At 43.8% G+C, this 23,669-nt stretch overlaps 2 protein-coding genes across 3 annotated transcripts; one reads left to right on the top strand and one right to left on the bottom strand.

Annotated features, from left to right (window-relative positions):
* Positions 1–776: 776 nt before the first annotated feature.
* Positions 777–4,378, top strand: PPM1M (protein phosphatase, Mg2+/Mn2+ dependent, 1M). 2 transcript variants are annotated; one of them, XM_012734932.1, is made up of 8 exons: positions 777–860; positions 1,012–1,266; positions 1,704–1,816; positions 2,162–2,246; positions 2,340–2,458; positions 2,599–2,662; positions 3,107–3,255; positions 3,571–4,378. In XM_012734932.1, the coding sequence occupies exons 2-8, from the start codon at positions 1,018–1,020 to the stop codon at positions 3,713–3,715; spliced, it is 924 nt and encodes a 307-aa protein (XP_012590386.1). In that variant the 5' UTR covers positions 777–860; positions 1,012–1,017; the 3' UTR covers positions 3,716–4,378. The 2 variants fall into 2 exon arrangements, with proteins under 2 accessions (XP_012590386.1, XP_012590390.1); XM_012734936.1 differs by lacking the exon at positions 3,571–4,378 and adding an exon at positions 2,892–2,999 and having other exon boundaries at positions 3,107–3,558.
* A 1,574-nt stretch (positions 4,379–5,952) lies between these two features.
* On the bottom strand, positions 5,953–23,504 carry WDR82 (WD repeat domain 82). The gene is made up of 9 exons (XM_004676093.2): positions 23,285–23,504; positions 19,195–19,292; positions 16,637–16,703; positions 11,790–11,889; positions 11,251–11,367; positions 10,864–11,019; positions 10,403–10,472; positions 9,741–9,883; positions 5,953–8,813 (listed from the first exon to the last, which is right to left on the bottom strand). Exons 1-9 carry the CDS (start codon positions 23,443–23,445, stop codon positions 8,784–8,786), a joined length of 942 nt encoding a protein of 313 aa, XP_004676150.1. The 5' UTR covers positions 23,446–23,504; the 3' UTR covers positions 5,953–8,783.
* Positions 23,505–23,669: the final 165 nt, after the last annotated feature.

Genomic DNA, 23,669 nt, shown 5'->3' with positions numbered 1-23,669 from the left:
CACCGACTCGCGCCTCCCGGACGCCCGCCCAGTGCGCAGCCCCGCGCGGGGCCGCGCTCTGCCCTGGAACGCAGGCTACGCTGAGTGAGTGAACCCACCCCCGAGCCGCCTACCCCGGGCACCCCTCGCGCCCCACCGCGATCCCGGACCCCGCTGAACCAGCCCCGGTCGGGCCGTGCTGACCGAGGAAGGTGGCTAAGTTGAATGAGACTCTCCCCAGCCCCCACCTTGTGGATGACACCCTCTTGTCTGCACCTTAGGACTCTCAACCTCCTCTTTCCCACCTCAGACTTTTCCCACCTCAGCCTTTTCCTTAGGACTTCAACTTACTTCGGAGACCGTTGTGGGTTAGGAAGGATCTGCACCCCCATGGGTTTCCAAAGATGAGGCAGGAATACGGTGAAGTACCAGAGTTCCGTTGGAGTTACTCCCACAAGCACACACACACATACCTCACCCAACGTTGTGGTCTGTGCTGTATGGGACCAAAATTCTGGCTAAAATGGGGTGGGGAACAGGCAAGAGAGCCCAGGTCTCCCCAGGCTGTTCTACTCTTACTTCCCTGTCCAATTCAGCAAGTAGGCTCCAGAGGGACTGGGCCCTGCATTTTGCCCAGTTAGGACACCATGTTTGCCTTGGTGTGTGTCAGGGACAGTATGGGGGTCTCAGCTCTGGTCTGTGCTCACAGGGACATGGATGTGTCCCTGAAGGGTCACTGATCACCTCTTGGCCTCAGGATCATCAATGCAGAGAAATCAGAGTTTAATGAGGACCAGGCTGCCTGTGGGAAGCTGTGCATCCGGAGATGTGCATTTGGGACTGAAGAGGATCAGGAGTGGCTGACCTTGTGCTCTGAGGAGGTGAGCACAGCCAGGCTGGAGCCCCTCTTTGAAGGCTGGCCTCAGGACAGACCAGGATGGCATGCTGGGGTTCTTGTCCTACTGCCCCATGCTGGACAAGAGACAACCAGGGAAGCCAGGCAGAGCCTGATACCTAGTTCCTTCTTTACAGTTCCTGATGGGTCATTACTGGGCCCTGTTTGATGGGCATGGCGGTCCAGCTGCAGCCATCCTGGCTGCCAACACCCTGCACTCTTGCCTGCGTCGGCAGCTGGAAGCAGTGGTGGAGGGCATGGTGGCTGCTCAGCCCCCCATGCATCTCAGCGGCCATTGTGTCTGCCCCAGTGATCCCCAGTTTGTGGAAGAAAAAGGCATTAGGGCAGAAGACTTGGTAATTGGGGCTCTGGAGAACGCCTTCCAGGAATGTGTAAGTGTGTCCTTTGGTTGGGGAAGGAGGGAAGGTTGTTTTCCCAGGGACCTGAAGGAGCTCAGGGTGTGGGGCATCCCTGCACTTGCTGGTGGTCACCTGGATCTTTGGATTGGGAAGACAGGATTGGGCTTGCTTATTATTAACAGTTATCATTGTCAGCTGCCACTGATCCAGCACCTACTATGTGCTAAATACTTTTTTGCGTACTCTGTTGGTTCTTGGTACAAGGACTGGTTTCTCTTCCTCAGTTTTGAGTAGCTGTGCTGACTTCCTTCCCATGGGATCCTTCTAGATCTCCTGACCAAAGGACCCTGGAGTTAAGGCTATATTGTGGGTTGGGACTGCCGGGCTTGCTGACCGGGAAGAGGGAATTGGGGGCAGAATGGCATGGTGGCAGGACAAGCATCAGCTAAAATGGCCTTGGTCTGCCCTAGGATGAGGTGATCGGGCGGGAGCTGGAGGCCTCAGGCCAGGTGGGCGGCTGCACGGCTCTGGTGGCAGTGTCTCTGCAGGGAAAGCTGTATGTGGCCAACGCTGGGGATAGCAGGTGAGTGCCCTATAGGGTGACAGGCAGGCACCAGAAGCAGTGGGAACAGCGAAAGGGCCAAGGTGAAGAAAATGGGTAGGATTGACTGGCTGAGTTGTTTGTGTCCCTGGAGTGTGTCAAGTGTGAGGGTGCACAGTGGGATGCCAGGAGCCTCAAATGTCAGGTTCAGAAATTGAGCCTGAAAGGGCCATGACTCCAGCCTAAAGCAGCCATGGAGAGCTTTAAGCAGAGATTGGCATGGACAGAGTTGGCTCCTGGTGGAGGAGGGGCGTGCGGGTGGAAGGTCTTTGGTGAGGGTGGAGGATGTCCCACAGACCACTCCTTCTCCTTCCCAACCCCATCCAGAGCCATTCTGGTGCAGAGGGATGAGGTACGGCCCCTGAGCTCTGAGTTCACCCCAGAGACTGAGCGACAGCGAATTCAGCAGCTAGTAGGTATCTTAAGTAGAGGGAAACTATGGAGCTCCAACTCCCAGGTCCGGGGCCATGGGGATCATGATCTGAGCATGGTTTCCCTACCCTAGGCTTTTGTCTACCCTGAGCTTCTGGCTGGTGAGTTCACCCGATTGGAGTTTCCTCGAAGGCTGAAGGGGGATGACTTGGGGCAGAAAGTTTTGTTCCGGGATCATCACATGAGTGGCTGGTGAGCAAAATAGAGTGTGGGGACATAGTGGGGAGGGCCAGCACTGAGCAGCTTCCTTCCACCTGGGCAGGGTGAGCATTATGTTGGGAGTGATGAGGTGAGGAGTAGAGCCCAGGTTGATGCTGGTCTGCTCCTGGTAGGAGCTACAAGTGCGTGGAGAAGTCGGATCTCAAGTACCCACTGATCCAGGGACAGGGTAGGCAGGTTAGTGAACAGCCCCCTCCAAAACTCCCTCTTCTTGTCTCCACATAGAGGTGGGGGCTCCTTTGTGCCTTGTACTGGACCAGGGCTGGTGTCCTAGGATCTGCTTCAAGGCCACAGGTTTCTCCCTCAGCCTGTGGTTCCCACAGGCATTGCTCGCTTCCCTCAGTCTGCTGTACTTTTGCACTTGCTGGGGCTGTTTGCTGTCATTTCCCACCTCCCTTTTCCCCAGGCTCGGTTACTGGGAACACTGGCCGTCTCCCGGGGCCTTGGAGACCATCAGCTCACAGTCCTGGACACAAACATCCAACTCAAGCCCTTCTTGCTCTCCATCCCACAGGTGAGGGTGCAGCAGCCCACCCTGCTTCCATCCACCCAGAAAGGCAGGTGAGGAGGCTGGTGGATCTGGGAATGGGGTGCGGAGGATCCTCAGGCTTGACTTTGCAGGTGACAGTGCTGGATATAGGCCAGCTGGAGCTTCAGGAGGAGGACGTGGTTGTTATGGCAACTGATGGGCTCTGGGACGTCCTGTCCAATGAGCAAGTGGCACGGCTGGTACGGAGCTTCCTCCCTGGCAAACATGAGGACCCTCACAGGTACTACAGCTACTACGAACATGCCTAGGCCTGGGTTGGTGCCTCAGTAACATCAAGTAATTATAGCTGAGAAGACAGCACTGAAGACGAGTCTGTTTCAGGGCAGCTGGCCAGAATCTGGGCTGTCTTAAGCTTCTGGGGGTAATTATGGGTCCTAAAATCTTTGGGTTGACTCCCAGTCTTAGAGCTTACCTGGCCTGTTAGGTTGCTTTGCTGGAGTCCTCAAAAGTCCAGCCCTGCCCAGCAAGTACTCCAGAAGGATGGCCTTGCCTTTTGCACTACCCCTGAAGTGCATCCACAGGGTGGTCCCCACAGGTTCTCGGAGCTGGCCCAAATGCTGATACACAGCACCCAGGGGAAGGACGACGGACCCACAGGTGAAGAGCAAGTATCCTATGATGACATCTCTGTGTTCGTGATTCCCCTGCACAGCCAAGGCCAAGGGAACCTTGGCCGCTGAAGATTCCAGCACTGCATCCAAGAACACTCCTTGTCCTGACTGGATCTCTCTCCGCCCTGGTCAATAGCACCCTGCCCCCAGACACAGCATAAGGTTCTTACCCTCTACCCCAAACCCATTTCAAGGGGCACATTTATACCAGGCCCAAAGCTGGGAAGTGTGGAAAGCTTAGCTCACTAAGTCTCTTTGGCGGGTGGGGGAAGATGCTATTGGTAACATTTTACAACTTTGGAAACCCACTTGAGGATCCTCAGACAGAATCCTTAATAGCCCAATAAATTATCCACAGGTGGTTCACCCAGGCTGAGAATATTAGCGAAGGAGGCCAGGAGGGATGGAGCCTGTTTGGACCTAGGTCTCCAGTCTGTGAGTGTCAGGGAATCCACTTAACACCCTCCAAAGCCCACGCAGGGTGCTTTATGGAAAGGTGTGTGTAGTCTCACATCTGCTAAACAGCCATCTTGAAACAGCCCCTGGGAAGAGAACAGCACAGGTCTTGCCTTGCTCCACTCACCTCAGAGAGGCACAGGTTGTAAGGTTAAAGTCAGGGCAGAGGGGATGGCTTGAGTGGGGAATGCCCTCAGCTTGTACGCAGTCCCGCCCTAGGCTGATGTCCCAACAATGACTTTGTTGCTCATCACCTCTGATATTAAATCCTTGAGTGCAGAAGTCTTTGTGAACTGAATTTCTGTAGTTTGGCATGACAGTACACCTTTTGCTTTCTTGTTACATTCCAAAGACTTGGCCACAGCTCTGCCTTGCAAGCCTGCAGTCAGGACTGTTTTCTCTGCGGCCTCCCTCGTTCTCAGCTTGCAGTGTGCCTCAGCGAGAGAACTGTTCCCCTGAGAACAGAGCAGAGGTCTGTACCCCAACCTGTGAGCTCTGGTCTGGAGGTACCTGAAGGGCTGCCTTTTTACTTGTTTCCAGGTATGAATTTCTATGAAGCTAGTCTTAGCTGCAGACAAATCAGCTGAGTCTCTGAAGCATGTCTGAAGAACTTAGTTCATTCCCCTCTCCCACCCCCCACCCCACAACATAATCTAGCACTTGCCAAAGCTCAGATGCCCTGAAAGTATTTTATTAGTTTTATTAGAAGCCATCTCCTTGGCTTCAGCCTTACCCGACTTCCCCACTTCTACTTTAGTTTACAACTGAAAGGTTTTCTAGAACTCAGTGCTCTGTACTATACCCAGGAAATACAGGGTGATGGGCCCCAGAATCTGGAGTAAAACATCTATCTCATGTACTCGGGAGACTTTTGGAGACTATGTTCTCCAGGAAGAGAGGAAAAGCTACAAAATTTCTTTCCAAAGCTCAGCATTTCTGGGCCTTTATAGATCTGTCTACAACTAGGACCTGGCAATGGCTGGCCTCAGAAACCCTGGGCCCCTCCAGAATTCTAATTAGGCAGCTGGGAAATCCAAGACTTTACTCGGCTAGTTAGGCAGCCTAGATGAGTTTTACTTCCTTCTCACAAATCTCCTCCCTTCCGCTCAACAACCTAGCTAACCCCCCTAGCAAAATGTGGGCAGCATCCTGTGCCTGCCTCTCCCCCACACCAACTGCTGAGCCAGCTTGCACCCACAGCCCACCTGCTCCCTTTTGCTCTTCACAGAGGCAGATGCCTGGGAAAGGGTGTGGTGGGTCTCAAATGCTAACAGGCTGAACAGGAGTGGCCACTGCAGGGCAGCCATACTGACTTCTGTTACCTTTCAGCAGAGCCAAACATTACACCAGTCCTCAGGCAGTGAAGGGAACTTGTTCTTGGAGCAATGTGGCAGGAAGAGTCTACACATGGCCTGCCACTCACAAGCTGAGATATTCCCTCTGCACTCTTCAGAACTTCTGGCCAACCTCCAATGACCATAGGCAAAGCAACCAGCCAAAAATTGTCTTCATCCGTGGTTCAGGGAGGGACAGGCAAGAAGCAGGCAAGAAATAGGACTTCTCCCAGGAAGCCAGGGCCTAGCAGAACCAACCTTATCTCAGCTAGAGGCTGCCAATCTGATCAAGGGTTGAAAGAACAAGGACATGAAAGGCAGCCTGAAGTATGTACCAGATGTAGTCTTTGAAGATCAAGGTTGGCTTGGGCTGGCCTGTCCTGGTCAATTTTTTCTGGCCCTATGACAGCTTATTACAGCAGGGGTTGAAGAGGACAGGGTTGCTATGTGTTGAGGACCTGGCCTAGGAGTTCCACCCACCAGCCTTAGTCTCAAGGACAGTTGCGGCAGCACCAGGAAGTTCAAAAATTCATTCAGTGTTACAGGGAATCCCGGTGTCAGCCAGGATTAACAGATGACAACCCTTTCCACCCATCAACTCTAGAAACCAAGCAATGCTATGTAAATTCAGTGGAAGAGGTTGCAGCCGTACAATTCGGTTTAAGACAGATAACATGGAAAAAATGTTTATGTTAAGTACAAAAGAGACATAAAATTGTATATACAGTAGAATAACAACTATGTAAACACACCAAAAGTCTATGCACAGATAGGTCTAGAACATTTAACACCAAAAGATTATAGTGGTAGCATTTGGGTGACAAACTGATTCCTCTTAAAATGCCTAAACTTCTAATGAGGAATTAATTATGATTACAGTGGGTTTAAAAACAAGAAATACCCCACTGGCTGGTGGTTGAGCAGTGCAGTCACATAGAAATCTGTAGCTTTGGCCCTAATGCTTTAGGGTGTGGACAGCAACCCTCCCCTACCCCTTGGAGAGCCTGAGTGCCATCCCTGCAGCCCTGGCCCTCAGCCTCTCTGGCCCACAACCTCTTCTCTCCCTTTATTCTACTTCATTCCCACCACTTCATCTCTGGTCACATCTAGCTGCATCTTCTCCCATTCCTTCCCAACTCAAGTCAGTTCTGCACCCACAGGTCCCACAAAGAGGTCACACAGTGCGTATTTCCAAAGGATGTGGTGCTTCAGCTATCGACACACAGAAACCCAATACAGATTAATTTTCTTGCTGACAGGCAAGTCATGCTTGGTGGCCACTCTGGTTGCAGATATGTTTAATTATGCAGCCTCCCTTGTTAACCCAGTTTTAGAAGTACTCTCTGAACAGTTACTCCTACTATGAATTTTCTTTACTAGGAAGCCAGGTGAGTTCAGATCATTTGGTTTCTAAAAGTCCCTCCAGCTTTTAGAGCCAACTATATCATGGGTGGCACCACAGAGCTGCAGTTGCCAATCAACATCTGAGAAAAGTATATGCCTCTTGCCCTTTAAGTTTAAGGAATAAAAAAAAAATGCAAAAAAACCAAAATGAGACAAAAAATTATGAGCAATTCATAGCCTATTTCTTCTGCTGAACAGAGGCACTAAGTTTCCTTTTTCACTAACACATATATACTGGGCAGGCCCTAACCTTGCTGAACCTGTTTCTGGATCTGCTTAAACGTTTGGGAACTTGAGAAATAATGTGCCACGTATCCTGCTCTAAGGTCTTGCAGGGGAAGGCTATGAGCCAGCTGTTTCTCACCTCAACCCTGATCAGGATCACTTCTCCAAAGAAAAGCCCAGGAAAAGCAAGAAGTCCTGGGTAAACAGGATGGCAAAGAAGCCTTAGATAAACCGAAAATGCTCTGGGTCCCAGCATCCTGTCCCCCAAATGCTGTAAGCCAGACACAAAAGGCATGCAAAAGTGACTGACACACACAGGCAGGCGCAGACAGAGTATCACTGGGCAAGGGGGCTAATACTGCAGAGAGGGCCCCGAAGTGTGGCTTGAGGAACAGAAGAGTTATTCCAGAACCCTTACTTAGCTGCCATGGGAATAAAAAACACTTGAAGCTTTGCTTTGTTCAGTCTCCCAAAGGAAAAAAGGGTTATAAGGAAGACTCACTAATACTTGTGGCAAATACTATTAGCAAGGATGTAGTCTTTCTCCTGGGCTGCAGGACTCTATCCCTTTCGGCTGAACTCTGACAAATGAGATCTTTTAAAAAATATATATATGCATACATACATATCCATACATGTATGCAACAGATATATTTGAATGAAGGTGTACACGCTGTGCTAAAATACAAACAATAGAATTCCAGATCATATATAAAAAGGCTAAATATAACATATAACACAGGCCTAGAGTCAGCTCTTAGTTGAGAGCTAGGGAAGTGGTGGTACTATTTGGAGCTTATGTACACAATTTGTGGTGGGCAGGGAAGGCATCAGTGTAAACAACTCAGACTCACTTTACAATACTGGCTCACAGGAAAGCATGGTGTATCTATCTCATGTACAAAATAGACTCCCACCGTACTTTTGTACACAACCAAGCTCCACAGGCACCTAGGAGGACCAGGGTCTATCTTGATGGTAAGGGACACACTAGGTTGCTGCTAAGCCTCCCAGTCCTAGGAACTCATCTGCAACCTTCCCTTCCTTCAACTCTTAGGTGGTTTCCCATTCAACACCCAGAGCCTGAGGCATGCCCAGATTGTCCACCCTCATAGATGAACTTACAAAGCTTTCTGGAGAGCGAGGTCCTTCCGTACCTGTCCCTTTACGACCTCAAGATATATGAAGACTTTTTTCTGTAACTGTTTGGCACCTAAGTAACATGATGGTTGTGGAGTAATGCCACAATGACACAAGGAGACCCAGTAACAAGACATGCAGGGTGAGGGCAAGGGGTTCTGAGCTGCCTTAGCATCTCAAAACCAGAACTGTGGCTTCCCATGCATTTATGGGGTGGGGAACAGATGTGCAGAATTAACAACTTCACCGGCTCCTCAGCAGCAAATACATTCAAAATTGAAGGTGTCTTGAGAGCCCCACTATACCCTAATCATGAGTCTGGTCACTCCTCTGGAGGAGCTTGGTGCAGTGACAGCTGGAAAATCTGAGTCCCGAACGAAACCGCCGCACCTAGAGTCCTTTGAAGTAACTCGGCAAAGTTATTTTTTTCTTTTGAGCAGATGTACAGCATATCCATGGGAAGGCCATGTGGAACGATGCTCAGTCAAGTGATCCAATCCCACTATTATCTCAGTCCCCTCTGAGTTTTTTCCTGCTGGCCACCCTCACTGTACAGAAACAGCCGAGCAACATCAGGGTCAGTCATCAATGGTGGGCAACCAGAAGGCCTGGAAAGAGAACATAAGTCAAATTTAAAAAGCCAAGCCTCTTACTGTTGTGGGTTCTTCTTAGTCCACCCCACAGCATCAATGTATCTAATGCCAAAGGTGGAAGAATTATGGTTGGTGGTCCTCCCTCCTGACAAACCTGTCTGAGTGAAGCTGGTTCTGTTTACTTTCTACCACAGTGATCCAGGTATAAGGAAAAAAGTGGAGCTGTCTAGTAGGTAGGTGTCTGGGTAACCTCAGTGCTTATGGACTATTTGACCTCTGACAGTTCCTTTTATCCATCGGTTGTGAAAAATGAGGACTTGATTGGATGGTTTTGTTTCACTTTTGCTCTCACAGTGTTTTCTTGGTTTAAAAGTATGGGGAGAGGGGAAGGTAGGGGAGTACAACATGTTCTGGTTAGGCTACTAGTGAACTCTCTCATCACTAAATATCCAAGAGGAAACTGGAATCTGAAGCTCCCTGATGTTCCAATCTGTTGTGTTGTCTAAGAAGAGACAAGGGCCTCGTGGAAACTCTTAGTGAATTCTTTTAATGACCATCTGAAGAATTTCTAAGGAATCTGGTGTAAACTTAAAGAAATTGGAAAATTAAAAAGATGCAGCTCAATAAGCTGGTTCAAAGCATTTTAAGAAGCCAAAGTTGGCAAGCATGGCCCCAGGTAGTTTGTATATAAAACCAAGGGCCAGAGCAAAACTTGATTTGTATTCTCCAGAGAAGCTCAGAGGTATCCCAGATCACTGAAAGAAAAATAAAAGTGAACGACCAGTCTAACTATACATCACCTACTAGGAGATGAAAGAGGGAAGCCACCAGTTGAAAAGCATGAACCTGTTTAAAACACAGCTTGCTGTGTGCTCCTGAAGACACAACCACCTCCAGTGGAAAGGGTCCCTAGGTGGAGGACATCTCCCTCTGTTCACATACCATGTTGGAACATGCGCTGGCAAAGGTCATGAACTTGGGGTTAAACTGCAAACAGGTAATAGGGCCTGTGTGTTTGCCATCTAGCACAGCTACTTTTATACCACTCTCTCCATTCCAGACATGGATCTTGCCATCCTCTGAACCTAAAGAAAATATTCAAGGAAAACATAACTCAAAGCACCATACAAATACAATCAGGAAAGAGACATGGATTGACATCTGGAGTAAGACAAGCTTCAGGACTTAGCCCTTAGTACACACTGAGAGAGAGGAGATGGCAATGAAGAAAAGACACATTACAAATTGATTTTATTTTCTATTTGTTCCTGGGCAAGTCACGTCCTCTCTAACTTCAATTTTTCATTTAAAAAAGGAGCTGACTATCATTATCCTTCCATTATCTAGCCACCAAGAGAACTGAATGCAGAATTATACCAGAGTTAGTGTTACTAGTAAGAGCACTCGAGTTTGACTCTATTGCTGGTCTAGGGAATATTAACATTAAAGGTCCAGGCCCAGTAAATAACAGCGAAATCAGCATAATATGTTACACAGAAATCTGAGAATATTTATCAAAGTAGTAGTAACAGTTAAAGCTAACTGTTACAAAAAAATGCACAATACTAGGAGATAATTCCCAAGGGAAATAAAGGGCAGCTTACCAATCATAATAAACTGGGAGTCTGGAGTAAAAGAGGCTTCCAGCGTGACAGCTTTGCTGTTCGCATAACCCTAAAAGAAGCACAACAGTTCTGTTAAAGGGCTAAAAAATAACTGCCTAGAAATGCTGTCCCAGAATGTGTACCATGTTTATCACCTTCCTTTCCATGAAACCCTTTCCTCATGCATAGCATCAAAGTTCCAACTTCTGCAAAACTGCTCTTCACAATTCATCCCTTTATCTCCCACTGCATAATCATAGGGCAAAGAAAATGTTTTATGTCAAAACACCAAACTTGGGTCAGAGGGTGAAAGGTAGAATCCAGAGGAAATAAGTTCATGTGCATAACCAAAACCCAAACGAGTAGAGGATAACCACTTGTTTCCATCAGTCTGCTAATATAACCCTCCGGCCAAGAAGTGTGAACATGGAAACAGCTATCCTCAAACGTTATCAGCTCACCCCAAACGTGTGCATCACCACTCCCTTGAAAGCATCGATGAGACGGATGAAGCTGCCATTGGTGGAAATGAGGATGAGTTTGCCATCATTGCTGAACTTAAGTCCTGTCCACTCACAAGTCCTGTCATACTGCATCTTAAAGGTTGCAAATGGCCCCTACAAAAGATAAAAACAGCAGCCTCAGGTCCAAATCAACACTTCTTCTGCCAGAGCCAACTCTCATCGTACCCTTAGATTCCTTTTTGAGACAGGATAATGAGGACAAATTGCTCTGGCATGCTCTAGTGTCTACAGAGACCTCCCCTCTACCACAGAAAACTCTTAAATGTCCAACTCACCCTTCAAAATATCCCTAACATCAAGCTAGCTAAAGATTCAAAGATTTACCTTATCAAAAGAGCGAAGATCATAAAGTTTGACCATTTCAGAATTAACACCTGCAGCAAAAATTAACCCTTCTGGATCAAAAGAACAAACTGGCTTGCCTTGTAGATGCATGAGGCCCTAAGAGAAAAGAAATACAATTAATGACCTCCACCAGTACATAACATATTTCTAATGTTATACTCTTGATGATAAAACCAGAAAAGACACAAACCTATCTGCAGACTGGAAAATAAGGTTTAAAAAAACACACGTCTCCATAAAACTGATTTCAGATCGCTAACTCTAATTTTATAGACACTGAATTTTAAGAGAACAGTTTTTAAAACAAGCCACATAACAGCGTAAGGCAGTATCCACTGAATTAGGGTATCTGCTTAATTACCAGCTACCTACCAGGAAAACAGAAGTTTAAAAAGACTGAAGTTTAAAAAGACTCTGGGATCCCAGTGGAACTACTGTTTCCCCCTTCTTGGGAATGAGAATTCATGATACTGACCACTACAGAAAACACTCAAAATGTAATTGTGAGGTACCCTTACCTGGCAATTAGGAGACCGGAGATCCCAGAGTCGAATGGTCTTATCAAGAGACCCAGAAATAAAAGTGTCATCCACAGGTGACATGGACAAGGCCACCACCCTGCAATGCAGCCAGAAAATAGGAGTTGAAGCAAAGTATTTGTAAAATTTGGCAATGAATGCCAAACCACTTCTGCCTGCACACATACACACACACATCTATTCTCCCCCAAATTGTCATTTTAAGAAAACATTCACAATCTGGAATAATCAAAGATAACTAATATAATAAAAAAAAAATTAACTTAAAGTTAAAACATAAAAATGTATTACTCCAATAAAAGTCAAACTATATTGAGATACCACTTCATACCAACTAGCAAGGCTGTAATAAAAAAGAGATAAAAAGCATTGGTGAGGTAGCAGGAGTATAATGGCCCAGGCGAGAAAATAACAAAAATAATGAACAACCATATACCAGAGACATTTTGTGGGGGTGGAGTGGGGAATGGGATCAAAATTGGGGGGGGGGACGGCGGGGGGGGGGGGCACGGGATTATGGTGATGGCACACGGGTGACTTGGTGATGGGAAACCCGCGGGGATTACAATTGAGATGGGGAAAAAAATGTACACAAAATGATGTAAAAATAAACTTATTAAAAAAAAAAGCATTGGTGAGGATATGAAGAAACAGAATTCTCACACAGTTGGGTGGGAATGATACAGTTGCTTTGAAAGTTTTACAGTTCCTCAAAGTCAAACAGTTTTCATATAACCCATAAATTCTACTCCTAGGTGTGTATATGTGTTCTGCATTCTTCCAGATTGGCAAAGGGGAGCCACCTGACTTCATCTAGATCCATTTGCTAGGGAGATGGCAGTGTCTTAATACAGGGCATGGCAGAGCGAGAAAAGGAACAGAGGGACAAGAAAGCTCAGGATAACTCCTTGGAAGAAATACTTTTAAGTGAGCTGCTCTTGATAGCCACTACTGATGATACAACCATAAAAGGAGACCTGTTTAGAAATGCATTCTATTAGCACAAGCTCATAGCTCTTGATGTAGTTCCCAGCAGTCTAAAACCTAGGAGTGTTGTAGAAATGCTGATGCCCAGGCCTTACCCCAGATGCACTGGCTAAGTTCTAGACGATATATATGCACAGGCAAACAAGAAAAATGTCCACACAAAAGCGCTTGCCTAAGTTCATGGCAGCATTATTCATAACAGCCAAAAAGTGGAAATAATCTCTCAAAATAGCATGATTTCTTAACTAGAGGTTTATGAACTATAACCAATGTTCTCTAGCCTGACAGGCATCACTATCACCTAGACAGTGGGTTAACGCAGATTGCTGAGATCTATTCCCAGTACTCTGATCCAAGAACTCTTCCTTCTTGGTGTTATAGTAGAATAGTTCAACATTCTGGTTTGGTAGTAGCTGTTATCACAGATGAAGATTACAGAGGAAATGTTGGTGTTGTACTCTTTCATTTCAATATAGAAGAGTATGAAAAAGCTGATCAAATTGCATAGTTCAACTGTGAATACATTTTTTAAATCTATGCACAGTTCAACTGTGAATGGAGTTTTAAAAAAATTTAGGACTGGAGGAAGTTCAAGTTTTGAATAACAGAAGGGATTTAGGGCTTGGTTCCATTCTAAAGAATTTAAATTTATGCCAACAGAAAATGAGAAAATTTATCTTTTTTCTTAAAAATAAAGGTTCTACCTAAAAAAAAAAAAAAACTTCCTATATATACAACTAACATTTGCACTAGGCTCTTCAGTTTAAAAATCTAAGGTACTGTAAAAGTCAAATTTTCCTAGCAATGACAGGTAACATACAGTATGCAGATGTATATGGACAGGTAATTTTATATCATGGTATTCAGGCCAAGAGCTCAGAAGTCTACCTTGGCACAAGAAATCTATACTGACAACAGAGAATAAGAGAGTGTTAGCGGCATATGTTATAAACAAATTGCTTGGATATAAGTTGACATCAAGAGTATGTTTTGAAATTAATGATGCAATGATGTAATGTAATGTAAGTCGGCTTGTAACTTGAGAGTATAAACCACCAAACTGCTGTAAACAGCTGAAAGGACATAGCCGTGGCAGTGCTTCAGTTATCAATGAGGCCAGAGAGCCGAGGACCATCTAGAAGAGCTTTAAAAGGCCAGAGTGGAGCACAGGGCTCAGAGCATGCCAAAAGACTTGACAGTGGCACGTCCTCACACCAGCTGCCTCTAGACCCACTGCTCTCCAATCAATGCCCTCATGTGGCAGAGGACCTGCTCGCAGATTGGTTCAGAGGAAACCCTGTGTTAGAGCACACTTCTCTAGTTGAGCGCTGCTCCTGGTTAAGTTAGAAAGCCTCCTAGTTGTTAGAACAGCTCCCGTCAGCTCTGGTGGCCTCCATGGCTAAGACATTGTCACACTGGACTGAGGTACTTTGGGGGACTTCAGATTGGCCTTCCTCAGTGTGTTGAGTTTGTGTTCAGCATAATAAAATCCTATATTGGAACCAACACCACCTCAGTGCATCTGTATACTTGTGACAAAGACCTCTATGCTTATAAGTTGAATGGTCTAGTCCAGACAATCCAAGAGAGTGTCAGAATTTTTCTGGGAGCTGCACCTATGGTGCAGGGTTTCAATGGAAGATGCCTTTCAGAAGGTGCCAGATGGGAAGGTATGAGGCCTATTTTCTGGAAGCATAACAGAGTTCACTTCAAGTGGAGTGGTGGGAGATTAACACTGGGATAATGGGGCAGACCCAGAGGGGCAGAACCTGATTCCAAGGGGAAGAGACAGGCAGCTCTGAATAACCATTTCAGCTTAGGGTTTGAGCGGTTTGAACGCCATTACAGGGTACTGAAGCAAGACAATGAGATTAAATTAGGATTTGACAGTAACTCACCTAACAAAGCACGAGCCTGGGGAGAATCAAAGTAGTGAATATGGAAGACTGACACATGAGGTTAAATCTAGGTAGAATTAATAAGATTTAACAAATCACTGGATGTGAAACATGGGGGCATGAAGTGAGTTTGACAAGAGGCCTTGAGTCCAGGAAAGTGGAAGGAACATAGATCAAGAAACATGAGGCGGGCTAAGGAACTGGCTCAAGAAATCTATGGGGTGCTGAATTTGTCAAATGGGGGTAGAAAAAAGACATCTGTGTAGATGTGTGGGTAGAAGGTAAATCTGGAAACATGACAGACACAGGCTAAAAATATTGATTTGGGAAGCCATCGGAGTAAAGGTGAATGAAATCAGTGATGGAGAGAGTTGAGAAAATGCCAAGATAGGGAAAGTAGCTAGGATAGAACTTTGTTAATTTTAGAATCAAAAGGAGAAATAAAGGTGAAGAACAGCAAGAGCCACCAAGGTGGGAAGTTAGCTACTAAAGGAAAAATAAATTTTACTGTTGAACACCCCAAAAAAGACCAAGCAAGGCAGTAATATGAACTGGTGGCAACAGGTAAAAGAAAATAAAAGCATTTGGAAAAAGTTCTGTAGATGATTTTGGGACTAGACCAAAAGTGATTAAAAAATGAATGAATATGAGGAACTAGAGATGGGAATGTGCAGATTATTCTTGCATGTTCAACAACAAAAAGATGTAGGTGACAAGCTTAAGAACTAGATTTAAAATAAAGAACTAGTAAGTTTGCAGGCAGCAAGAAAAAGTCCAATTATAAACATGCAAGTAAACAGAAAAAGGGAAGTTGGTTTTGTTGAGGAAGGCTACTTTTTTTCTCAAAAATATAAAAAAGGAAAAAAAGTCCTAAGGAAGAGCGGCATTTAGGTGGAAGGAAAAGTTGAAAGGTACTCATTTTGAATGACTTTTCTCCAAAACGGAAGAATAAAGTCATCTAGTAAGAATTAGGAAGTCAAGAGGTTGGATAATTGAGGAAATTGGAAAGAATTCAAACTGTAATCTACGCTTAATTACAGATAGCATATTTGTGAATATTAATTTGACCACAAATAAGCAAAAACATCTACCTTTCACAAGCCATTCTCTAGTACTACAGAGTAACCCATCAGCTGCTATCTTTTATCTTTTGCAACACAGAAATGCCCTGCTCAATCAGAAGAACAGACAAAAACACAGTACTCTCAACGCATCTGTCAGGACTCTAATGCTTCAAGGCATAACAGGTTACTGTACATTTGCAAAGGAAAGGAAGAAATGTCCCAAGTGACTACATTATCACCTAAGATTTGAAGGGGAGACAATGGACGATGGTGAAGAGAGAGATGATTTTAATCAAATTTGAAAAAAAAAAAAAGATATGGGGAAAAAAGTATTGGGAGAATTGGAGTAGGAGAGAAGCAACCTACATTACAAAACAGAACAAGGAAACAAGTTTCTTTACTTTCAAATGTAACATAGGACAATTTTATTTACTTTTTACATCCTCAAGATTTTCATATGGAACATGTTATGCAGAGCAAGGGCTAATGAAATAAGGGATCACCTATACTAGAAGGCTTAGGCCTCATACAAATATATGGTCCTTTCATTAAAGTACATCTGATATTTGGGATTTCTAAATGTCCAATATAGTTTTTTACTACACAGGTTTTACTGAGTATCTTTAATTTATATTTTGTTCTAATTATGTCTTAACTGAGATTTTGGTTTGGTTTCTCTATGAAGTCCTACCTCTGTTTTCAGAACCTCAGCCTCAGTTAAGCAGTTACAGCAGTAAACTGTTAGAGCAGTTAGGAAATAGCTTTAGTTCACTAATAAAATCTCTCCACTTTTCTATTTTGTGAATAACTTCAGAGATTAAAAAAACAAAAGCTCTATCAAAAAGACCTATTAACCTCTGCAACAGTTGGGTCTTACCTTTTGCTATGTCCAGGAAAGTATCTGATGTATTTATTGTCATGCAAGGACAGGTAACGAATAGTATCTGCAAGAAGACAAATAAGGCATGACCATACCCTATCATTATAAAGAAATTTACTTTGCAGTTTTATCAACTAAAGACAAGGCCAAAGGATTCATTGTTTTCCATAACCCACATAAGGTGTAATTAAGTAATGGTGAGTAATTCCTTTCCACAGCTAAACAGTAGCTATAATTCAAATGGAGAGATACTGACAGTGTACAGAACAATGTTTAAACTCATTGTTTTACTACTAATTTTTGTGATAATGCAACTTGTTCTATAAATATACCCTAGTCAAACAAAGAAAAAACAAATCCCACAATAGTTTTAGTGCCCACAGAATGGCAAGCCTTAAAGAAAAACATCTGGTTGCTGATGAAATTGACTCAAAGAAACAAGCAACCATGCTAAGCCAAGGACCAGGATTGGCATAAAATTTTTGTTTGTGACTCAACCAGCCCTCATCTGAATGTTAACTGACAATTTACATTAAAACTAAGCAAAATGGAAAAGAAACAATACCTTACTGCTTGTTTTCTAACTAACCCTGACTTGTGCATCAGAGAAATGAGTTAAAAAATGAAGTGGCCAAAGGGAGAGTAAGGAAATTTGGGTTAGAAAAATCTTAAGACATTTAAAAGTAAACTAAAAGCTATAACAATTCATAGTAGTAGATGTTAACAGTATCAAAGAAAGGAATAATCAGAGATATCTGTGCTTGGCAAAAATAAGAAACATTTAAATGCCAAATATTTCAATCTGCACCTTTTCAGATAAACTAATAAAAAAGATAGTGATAATAGGGGACTGAAATGTTATAAAAAAACACAACTGATAAATGTGTGTGGGGGGGGAAACAGAACTGAGAAATACTGTGTCCCTCAAGAAACTAGCAATAAGTGTTGGAAATGGTGCCAAAATACAGAAAGAAAAGACATTCTCCAGGGAAACAGAACACAGGAATACAGAGGTTGAAAAACAAAGTGATTCCAGTAGTTCACAGGGGTACTTTCTAGTAAGAGGTCATTTACTCGGGAGAAGAAGGGTACACTTTGTTATGTTGGTTTTCCATGAAAATAATGTCAATCTCTCTGAACAACGATTACAAAGTCTTCCCAGTTGTTCTAGTGCTAGGAACTACTCACCTGCCCTATGCAGAAAAAAGATTTCCTCCCCGTTACCTGATTTCCCAGAGATGAACAGGGCTTCACCATCCTCTCTGCCCCACTCAGTAGCTGGCGCGCTGTTCCTGGCAAGGCAGTGGCCTGTACAGTTATCTCCTGTACCGGGTGGTATCATAGACCCTCAAACTGTACAAACTACTACCTCAGCCTGGAATCAGGCAAAAGGAAACGGAGCGTTGGAGGGACTCTTCAGGATGCACTAGAGACAGGAAAGGCAACATCCTCACAGCAGAGGCCTGGCAGCAAAGCTGCAAGTGCCACACATTTGCCTCATCTTGTAACATACTAGGAGAATCCTCATTTAATCACCCAGAAAAACAACCCAACAGAAGGAATATACCAGTCATTCATATGAGCACATAGGTATGTTTCCTCAGGATCCTAATATTTCATATTCTTGTCCAAAAGCATCAACTGTATTGCTTACTGAAAACCACTTCTGAAATAAAGGCATGAAAAGTAAAAATGGTAAAATTACTAAAAATTAAGCACAGGCAGAAAGTCTTACTCATTTTGAAAAGAAGGCTTCCGCCCACCTGCTCTATGCTAGGTTTAGTCAAAATAGCAGTCTAAACAATCCTAGTTGAATGATATTAGAAAAATCTACCACAAAGAAGGAAAACTCAGTGAAGTTAAAAACAAAAACAAAAACAAACAGAACAAAACCAAAAACCTAACATTAAGTGTTATATATATCATGATTACCAACATTATGTCAACTAAAAATGACTTATCCCAGGGGAAATAGAGATCAAAGCCAGATCTTTATTAGAAAAGGAAATTCACAACTTCCATTAAAAAAAAAAGTTTTTAAAAAATGTTAAGTTTCATGTAAAAAGAATAAAATTCAGATTAAAACAACAACAACAAAAATCCCTGGAACCAAAGATTAACTAATAAAGTCAGAGCACTATCCTTTATGAAAGACAAAACAGTCTGTATATACACTAAAAACTCTTCTTAGTTTAACTTAAATATTTGTGAAAACTTTTTTCAAATCTATGTATTTTTTTAACAGAAAGGTACTATTTACTACCGGCTCAGGTATTGTTTCCTTTTATTTGTTCTAAAAATATTCTTTCAAGTTTCAATAAATACAAACCAGAAGTAAATTTGTTGCTTCCTATCCCACTCTCCACTCTAAACTGGACACCTTTCACCTAAGTTTCAAGTCCTTCCAAAGTACTATGGCTTTTATCTAGCACTACTTCGGTCACGACAATTTAATTCGCATGATAGCATAGCAAAATATTTAAAGTATGGATAACCAAAGCAGAAGTAGTGACAGAAACCATGACTATAACTTCCCAAAATGAAGGTTTGCTTACCATCTATTTTGTTAGAGCTGTAAACAACTGTGTTTGCTGCATGAGTGTATCTGATGAGGTCCACGCCATATTTCTTACTGTACAGGGTTCTCTTTGGTCTGATGAGGAAATGAACAGAGAAATAGAATCATCAAAACCCTTCATCACCAAAATCTGCAGTCTACATAAAAAAGAAAAGTACTTGAATAATGTAGCCAAGGCTGAAGATTCTTGGTAAGCTCTAACACTGGAAGGAATTAGAAATTTCTTCCAAAAGGGAATAAACGAATAATTAATACAGTGCAACTACTGTCTAAGAAGCCTTTTGCCTCTTAACATCAAATGCCAGGGGTAGGAAGCAGAAGTAAATCTGGGGTTCAAATCAGTCTTTGCTAAATAATCTTCAAAAAGACGCTTTGAGAAAACATTTATTTGGAAAGACACAGATAACACAAGTCATAAATTGCAGGATATAGAAATACCTGTACTAGTGAGGCCAGAACTTAAGCCATTCACTTAAAAGCAGGTCATTCTTCAAGAAATGATCTAACAAAATTGAAACCAGTTATAAGTACAACCTGCTCTTGAAGAAATTCACTCCCTTTTTCCTAGAGGTGCAAAGTAATTGCTGACTATTTTAGAAGGGAAACCTAACCCTCCCTAGCAAAATTTGTCACTAGCTCTTTTCTTTTTACTTTAATGTAAAATCACTTATTTCCAAGAAGTTACTAATCCATTTAATGTTTTCCTCTATAAAACCTTGAAAATCAAGCTGTAACCAAGCTCAGCAAATGTTCAACCAAAAACTCTGTAATCTACATCTAGCATAGACGGATTTCCTTCAACAGTTGTTCTGATTAAAAAAAAAAAAGTTCACCTTCTCAAAGTAAAAATCCTCTTGGAACCTAGATGCTAAACAAATCAGGTAACTTAGGCAGCTTTAAGAAGTCAATCACTTGTACTTTCAATTTTGTTACTGTCATTGAGCTCAAGGGTCTCCGCACATAAATTCTATTCCCAACAACACTTCTCACTCTGAATGCAGTGAATTTTCCAGTCTTACATTTACTAAAAGATGAGCTGAAAAGATCAGTTCAAAAGCTATACTGTCAAGTCACCATTTTCAGTTCTGCCATGGGTTTAGTGTGGTGTACCAACTAGTCAATGAGAGAGAAGGCATGTACAATGTAACTGTTCTCAATTGATAATTGACATGCATATACAATTGGAAAGAGACTCTTATGTATCCCAGTGTTTTAGGCTGTCTACTTCACTCAGACAGACCTAAAGAGCCCATGTTAAAGGGTGTGATATAAGGAGATTTAATTCCACTAAAACCTATTCCTCATATCATTTCCTAATTTGAAAGCAAAATCATAATGTATTACATCCATTTCAGAGGGTCTGTACAAAGCCCACACAAAATGCTTTTTCAAATATTTTGGTCAAGTGTTCACAAAATAGGATTCTGATCATCAAGTAGCCTCTATAATCTGACAAGTTGAAAAGCCCCTTAAATGCATGAACTCCACTTCAAGAGAAAATTTAAATGAATAGTAAACTGGAAAATGAGAACCATCTCTATAATCTGACAAGTTGAAAAGCCCCTTAAATGCATGAACTCCACTTCAAGAGAAAATTTAAATGAATAGTAAACTGGAAAATGAGAACCATAAAGCATCTTCTTGTATTAGTTATTTCAAATTCCCAAATTCTAACATTACTATCATCTAATAAAGATATCATCATACTTTCCAAGAAAACAGTATTTTTCTTTCAATGTTGTTTTGTATTACAAAAGTGGCAATTTTTTCCTTCACATTTACTGCTTGGAGCCATGGACTCCCAGAGGCTAATAACCACAAGTAATGTGACCAATGTCACATAACTGGTCACAGGGCAAACTAGAACCGAGGTCTCCTAACAACCAGGATATTCTCTCACAACAAAAAAAATTTGAATATTTTAAGAAGCTAGGTTTATTAGGAAAAGGAGAAAGAAAAAGAGAGGCACCTGCACAGTCACAGGTGGGCAGGAGAGCCGCCTTAAGCCGATGCAGCAATTATACTCTCACAAATTAATCACAATTAGCTAATAACAGAAAACTTTAAAAAAGCAAGTACCATAGTATTGTATCAACAGTAAATTTCTTAATTTGAACAACTTCTTTGATTTTGAAAGAGAATGTCCTGTGCTTAGGAAATCTATGATGTAGTATTTAGGGATCAAAGAACTCTGATGCACCCTGCTCACTCTCCAATGGATTAAAAAATGCATACGTTTAAATATTAGAGACTGATAAAGAAACCAATTACTGGATCATGTGGGGAGTTCACTGAAACATGACTAACTTTTCTGTAAGTTTGTAATCATGTGAAATGTTACAAAAGTGAATAAACTGCATGACCTCATAAAACTATGGTAATTTCCTTTTTAATAAGACAGGACCCTAAATCATTGTTACCCTTCCCAACAAATTGATATTATGTCACTTTTGGAGACAAACTGAACAAATGCTATCACCTTAATTTCCTCTGAATGAGGATATAGATGGTTCCACCTTCAGGTTCCAAGGAGTTCCAATCTGTGCATAAATACTAAACATTTCAAGCCAGTCAACTTCAAGGTAGTTGTAGGCCCAGGATTTTACAAGTCCAAGGCTCAAGCCCTAGCTTTGTATGTTAGAGTCTTTCTTCTAAGCTAATTCCTGTGGCCAGACTGGACTGATACCCACCTATTATAATGGGTAAAACTGATTCAAGTAACTCCCCATCGTGGGGCTAAGAATTCTCTTCCCCAGGAGACCACCAATGCAGGCCACTCTTTCACATGCTGCAGGAAGCCCCAGAGCCACTTACATAATACTTTTTCATAATCCCAGTGGAAAAACAGGGAAGACTATTATAGCTTAGTCCAAACCATCATTACTTTAGATAACTAAATGAAGAGACAACTTCCAAAAGCAAGTTTATTGAAGACACCAGTATGGAAAAAATGGTAAAATGAACAGCTGAAGAAGACAGTGAAAAACCCAAGGATTTAAGAAATAAGATCTGGAATAAAGTCTGACAAAACCAGAAGACACTGAATTAAACCAAACATCCCTAGGCCTCACTGCAGGTGGCTGAGGGAAATCAAATTTAACTTAGGCCAGTTTCCGCTCCGAAGGAGTTCACAGGGTACAGCAGTCGGAGAAAGACCACAGGGATGAAGTGAAGCCTGTGACATGTGACAAGGTTCCCAGGGAAATGGCAAAATGCTGTGTCGGTAATATTTTGCAGATGCAGATGCGGCTGGATCGCTGGGGGACTAGGGATAACACAAATCTCAAGATCGGACTGGAAATTTTGATCATTCCAAGAGAACCATGAAGTGTAGTAAGAAAAAAATATACAAGGAAACACGAAATTGTTAAACGATGCTTTCTTTGTTCTAATGCGAGCTGAACGTTTAGGTCGGGATGAGATGGTCAAGTTCGTTTGTGTCTGGCAAAAGAAGTTTCAGGTACTGTTAGAAAGTTCACTACAAACGTGGGCACGGGGTGCGAGAGTGAGAGAATGACTTGGAAGAGAAAGAACGAGGACAGGGGACCCAGAGAGGCACAACAAACACATCCTGACAGCTACGAACTGCAGCCCACGCGGCCTTCCGGTAGAAAGGCCACGGGAAGCCGAAGGGGGCAGGGGATGGGCGGTGTGCCAGGGCTGAATCGAGGTCACCAAGGAGAGGGCAGAGGGCTGACACTGCTGAGCGAGGCGGCAGCGCAGCCTCCGAGGTTCTGCGCGGGAACCAGACCCGTTGGGCACCTCTGACAGAGCAGCGGAAGAACCAACTGCGGGGGCCGGGTGGGCGGACCGGGCGTTTAAAGGTCAAGGTCAAGATGGGATTCCACTAGAGATGCAGCGGCGCTCTCTGAGGAGACGGAAGGCGAAAGAAAAATATTACTTTAACAAAAGAAAAGGCCTCCTGGACTGTTTCAGAGTAGAAGCGGTCCCGGCAGGAGCAAGTGCAAAATAGGGCAGGGGCCGGAGGGCGGGCCGCGGGGCGAGCGCTGGGCCAAGAGAGGGAGGGAGGGACTCAGACCAAGGCCCGGCGCCCCCGCCGCACTCACTTGCCCTCCTGGCAGTCATAGAGCACGATGGAATCGTCGTCGCTGCTCGAGATGACCGTCTCGCCATTGGGGCTGAAGTCGAAGCAATTGATCTTGTCCGAGTTCTCGCGGAACACCTTGGCGACGCGGAAGCTCCGGAGCACGCTGTCTGTGAGCTTCATGGCGGCGGCTGCTGGAGGCAGCGGCGGCAGCGCAGGGCCGGGGCGGGGCCCGGCGGTGAACTGGCAGCAGAGGCCGCCCGGGGGGCGCCCCGGGACCCCCTGCGCCCGGTAATGACGGGCTTGGCCCTGCGGCAGGGGCTGAGACACAGCGCAGGGCCGGGGCGGGGCCTGTCAGAGAAGTGGAGCCAGCAGCCGCTTCCCCGCCCACGTCTGCATGGGGGCGG

Source organism: Condylura cristata, unplaced genomic scaffold (assembly GCF_000260355.1).
Source record: "Condylura cristata isolate star-nosed mole 26May11 unplaced genomic scaffold, ConCri1.0 scaffold00004, whole genome shotgun sequence".
Lineage (NCBI taxonomy): Eukaryota > Metazoa > Chordata > Mammalia > Eulipotyphla > Talpidae > Condylura > Condylura cristata.
Note: the sequence above shows the minus strand (reverse complement) of the source record. Positions and strands in the feature narration are given on the sequence as shown.

Excerpts from the sequence above, each read along its gene's own strand:
- PPM1M (XM_012734932.1), top strand. The coding sequence starts at position 1,018 with ATGGGTCATTACTGGGCCCTGTTTGATGGGCATGGCGGTCCAGCTGCA. Across the intron at positions 1,267-1,703 it reads AGAACGCCTTCCAGGAATGT|GATGAGGTGATCGGGCGGGA; the intron begins GTAAGTGTGTCC and ends GGTCTGCCCTAG. Across the intron at positions 2,247-2,339 it reads GACAGCGAATTCAGCAGCTA|GCTTTTGTCTACCCTGAGCT; the intron begins GTAGGTATCTTA and ends TCCCTACCCTAG.
- WDR82 (XM_004676093.2), bottom strand. The coding sequence starts at position 23,445 with ATGAAGCTCACAGACAGCGTGCTCCGGAGCTTCCGCGTCGCCAAGGTG. Across the intron at positions 19,293-23,284 it reads TATGACTGCCAGGAGGGCAA|ACCAAAGAGAACCCTGTACA; the intron begins GTGAGTGCGGCG and ends TTTCCTCATCAG. Across the intron at positions 8,814-9,740 it reads CCAGCGCATGTTCCAACATG|GCCTTCTGGTTGCCCACCAT; the intron begins GTATGTGAACAG and ends TTCTCTTTCCAG.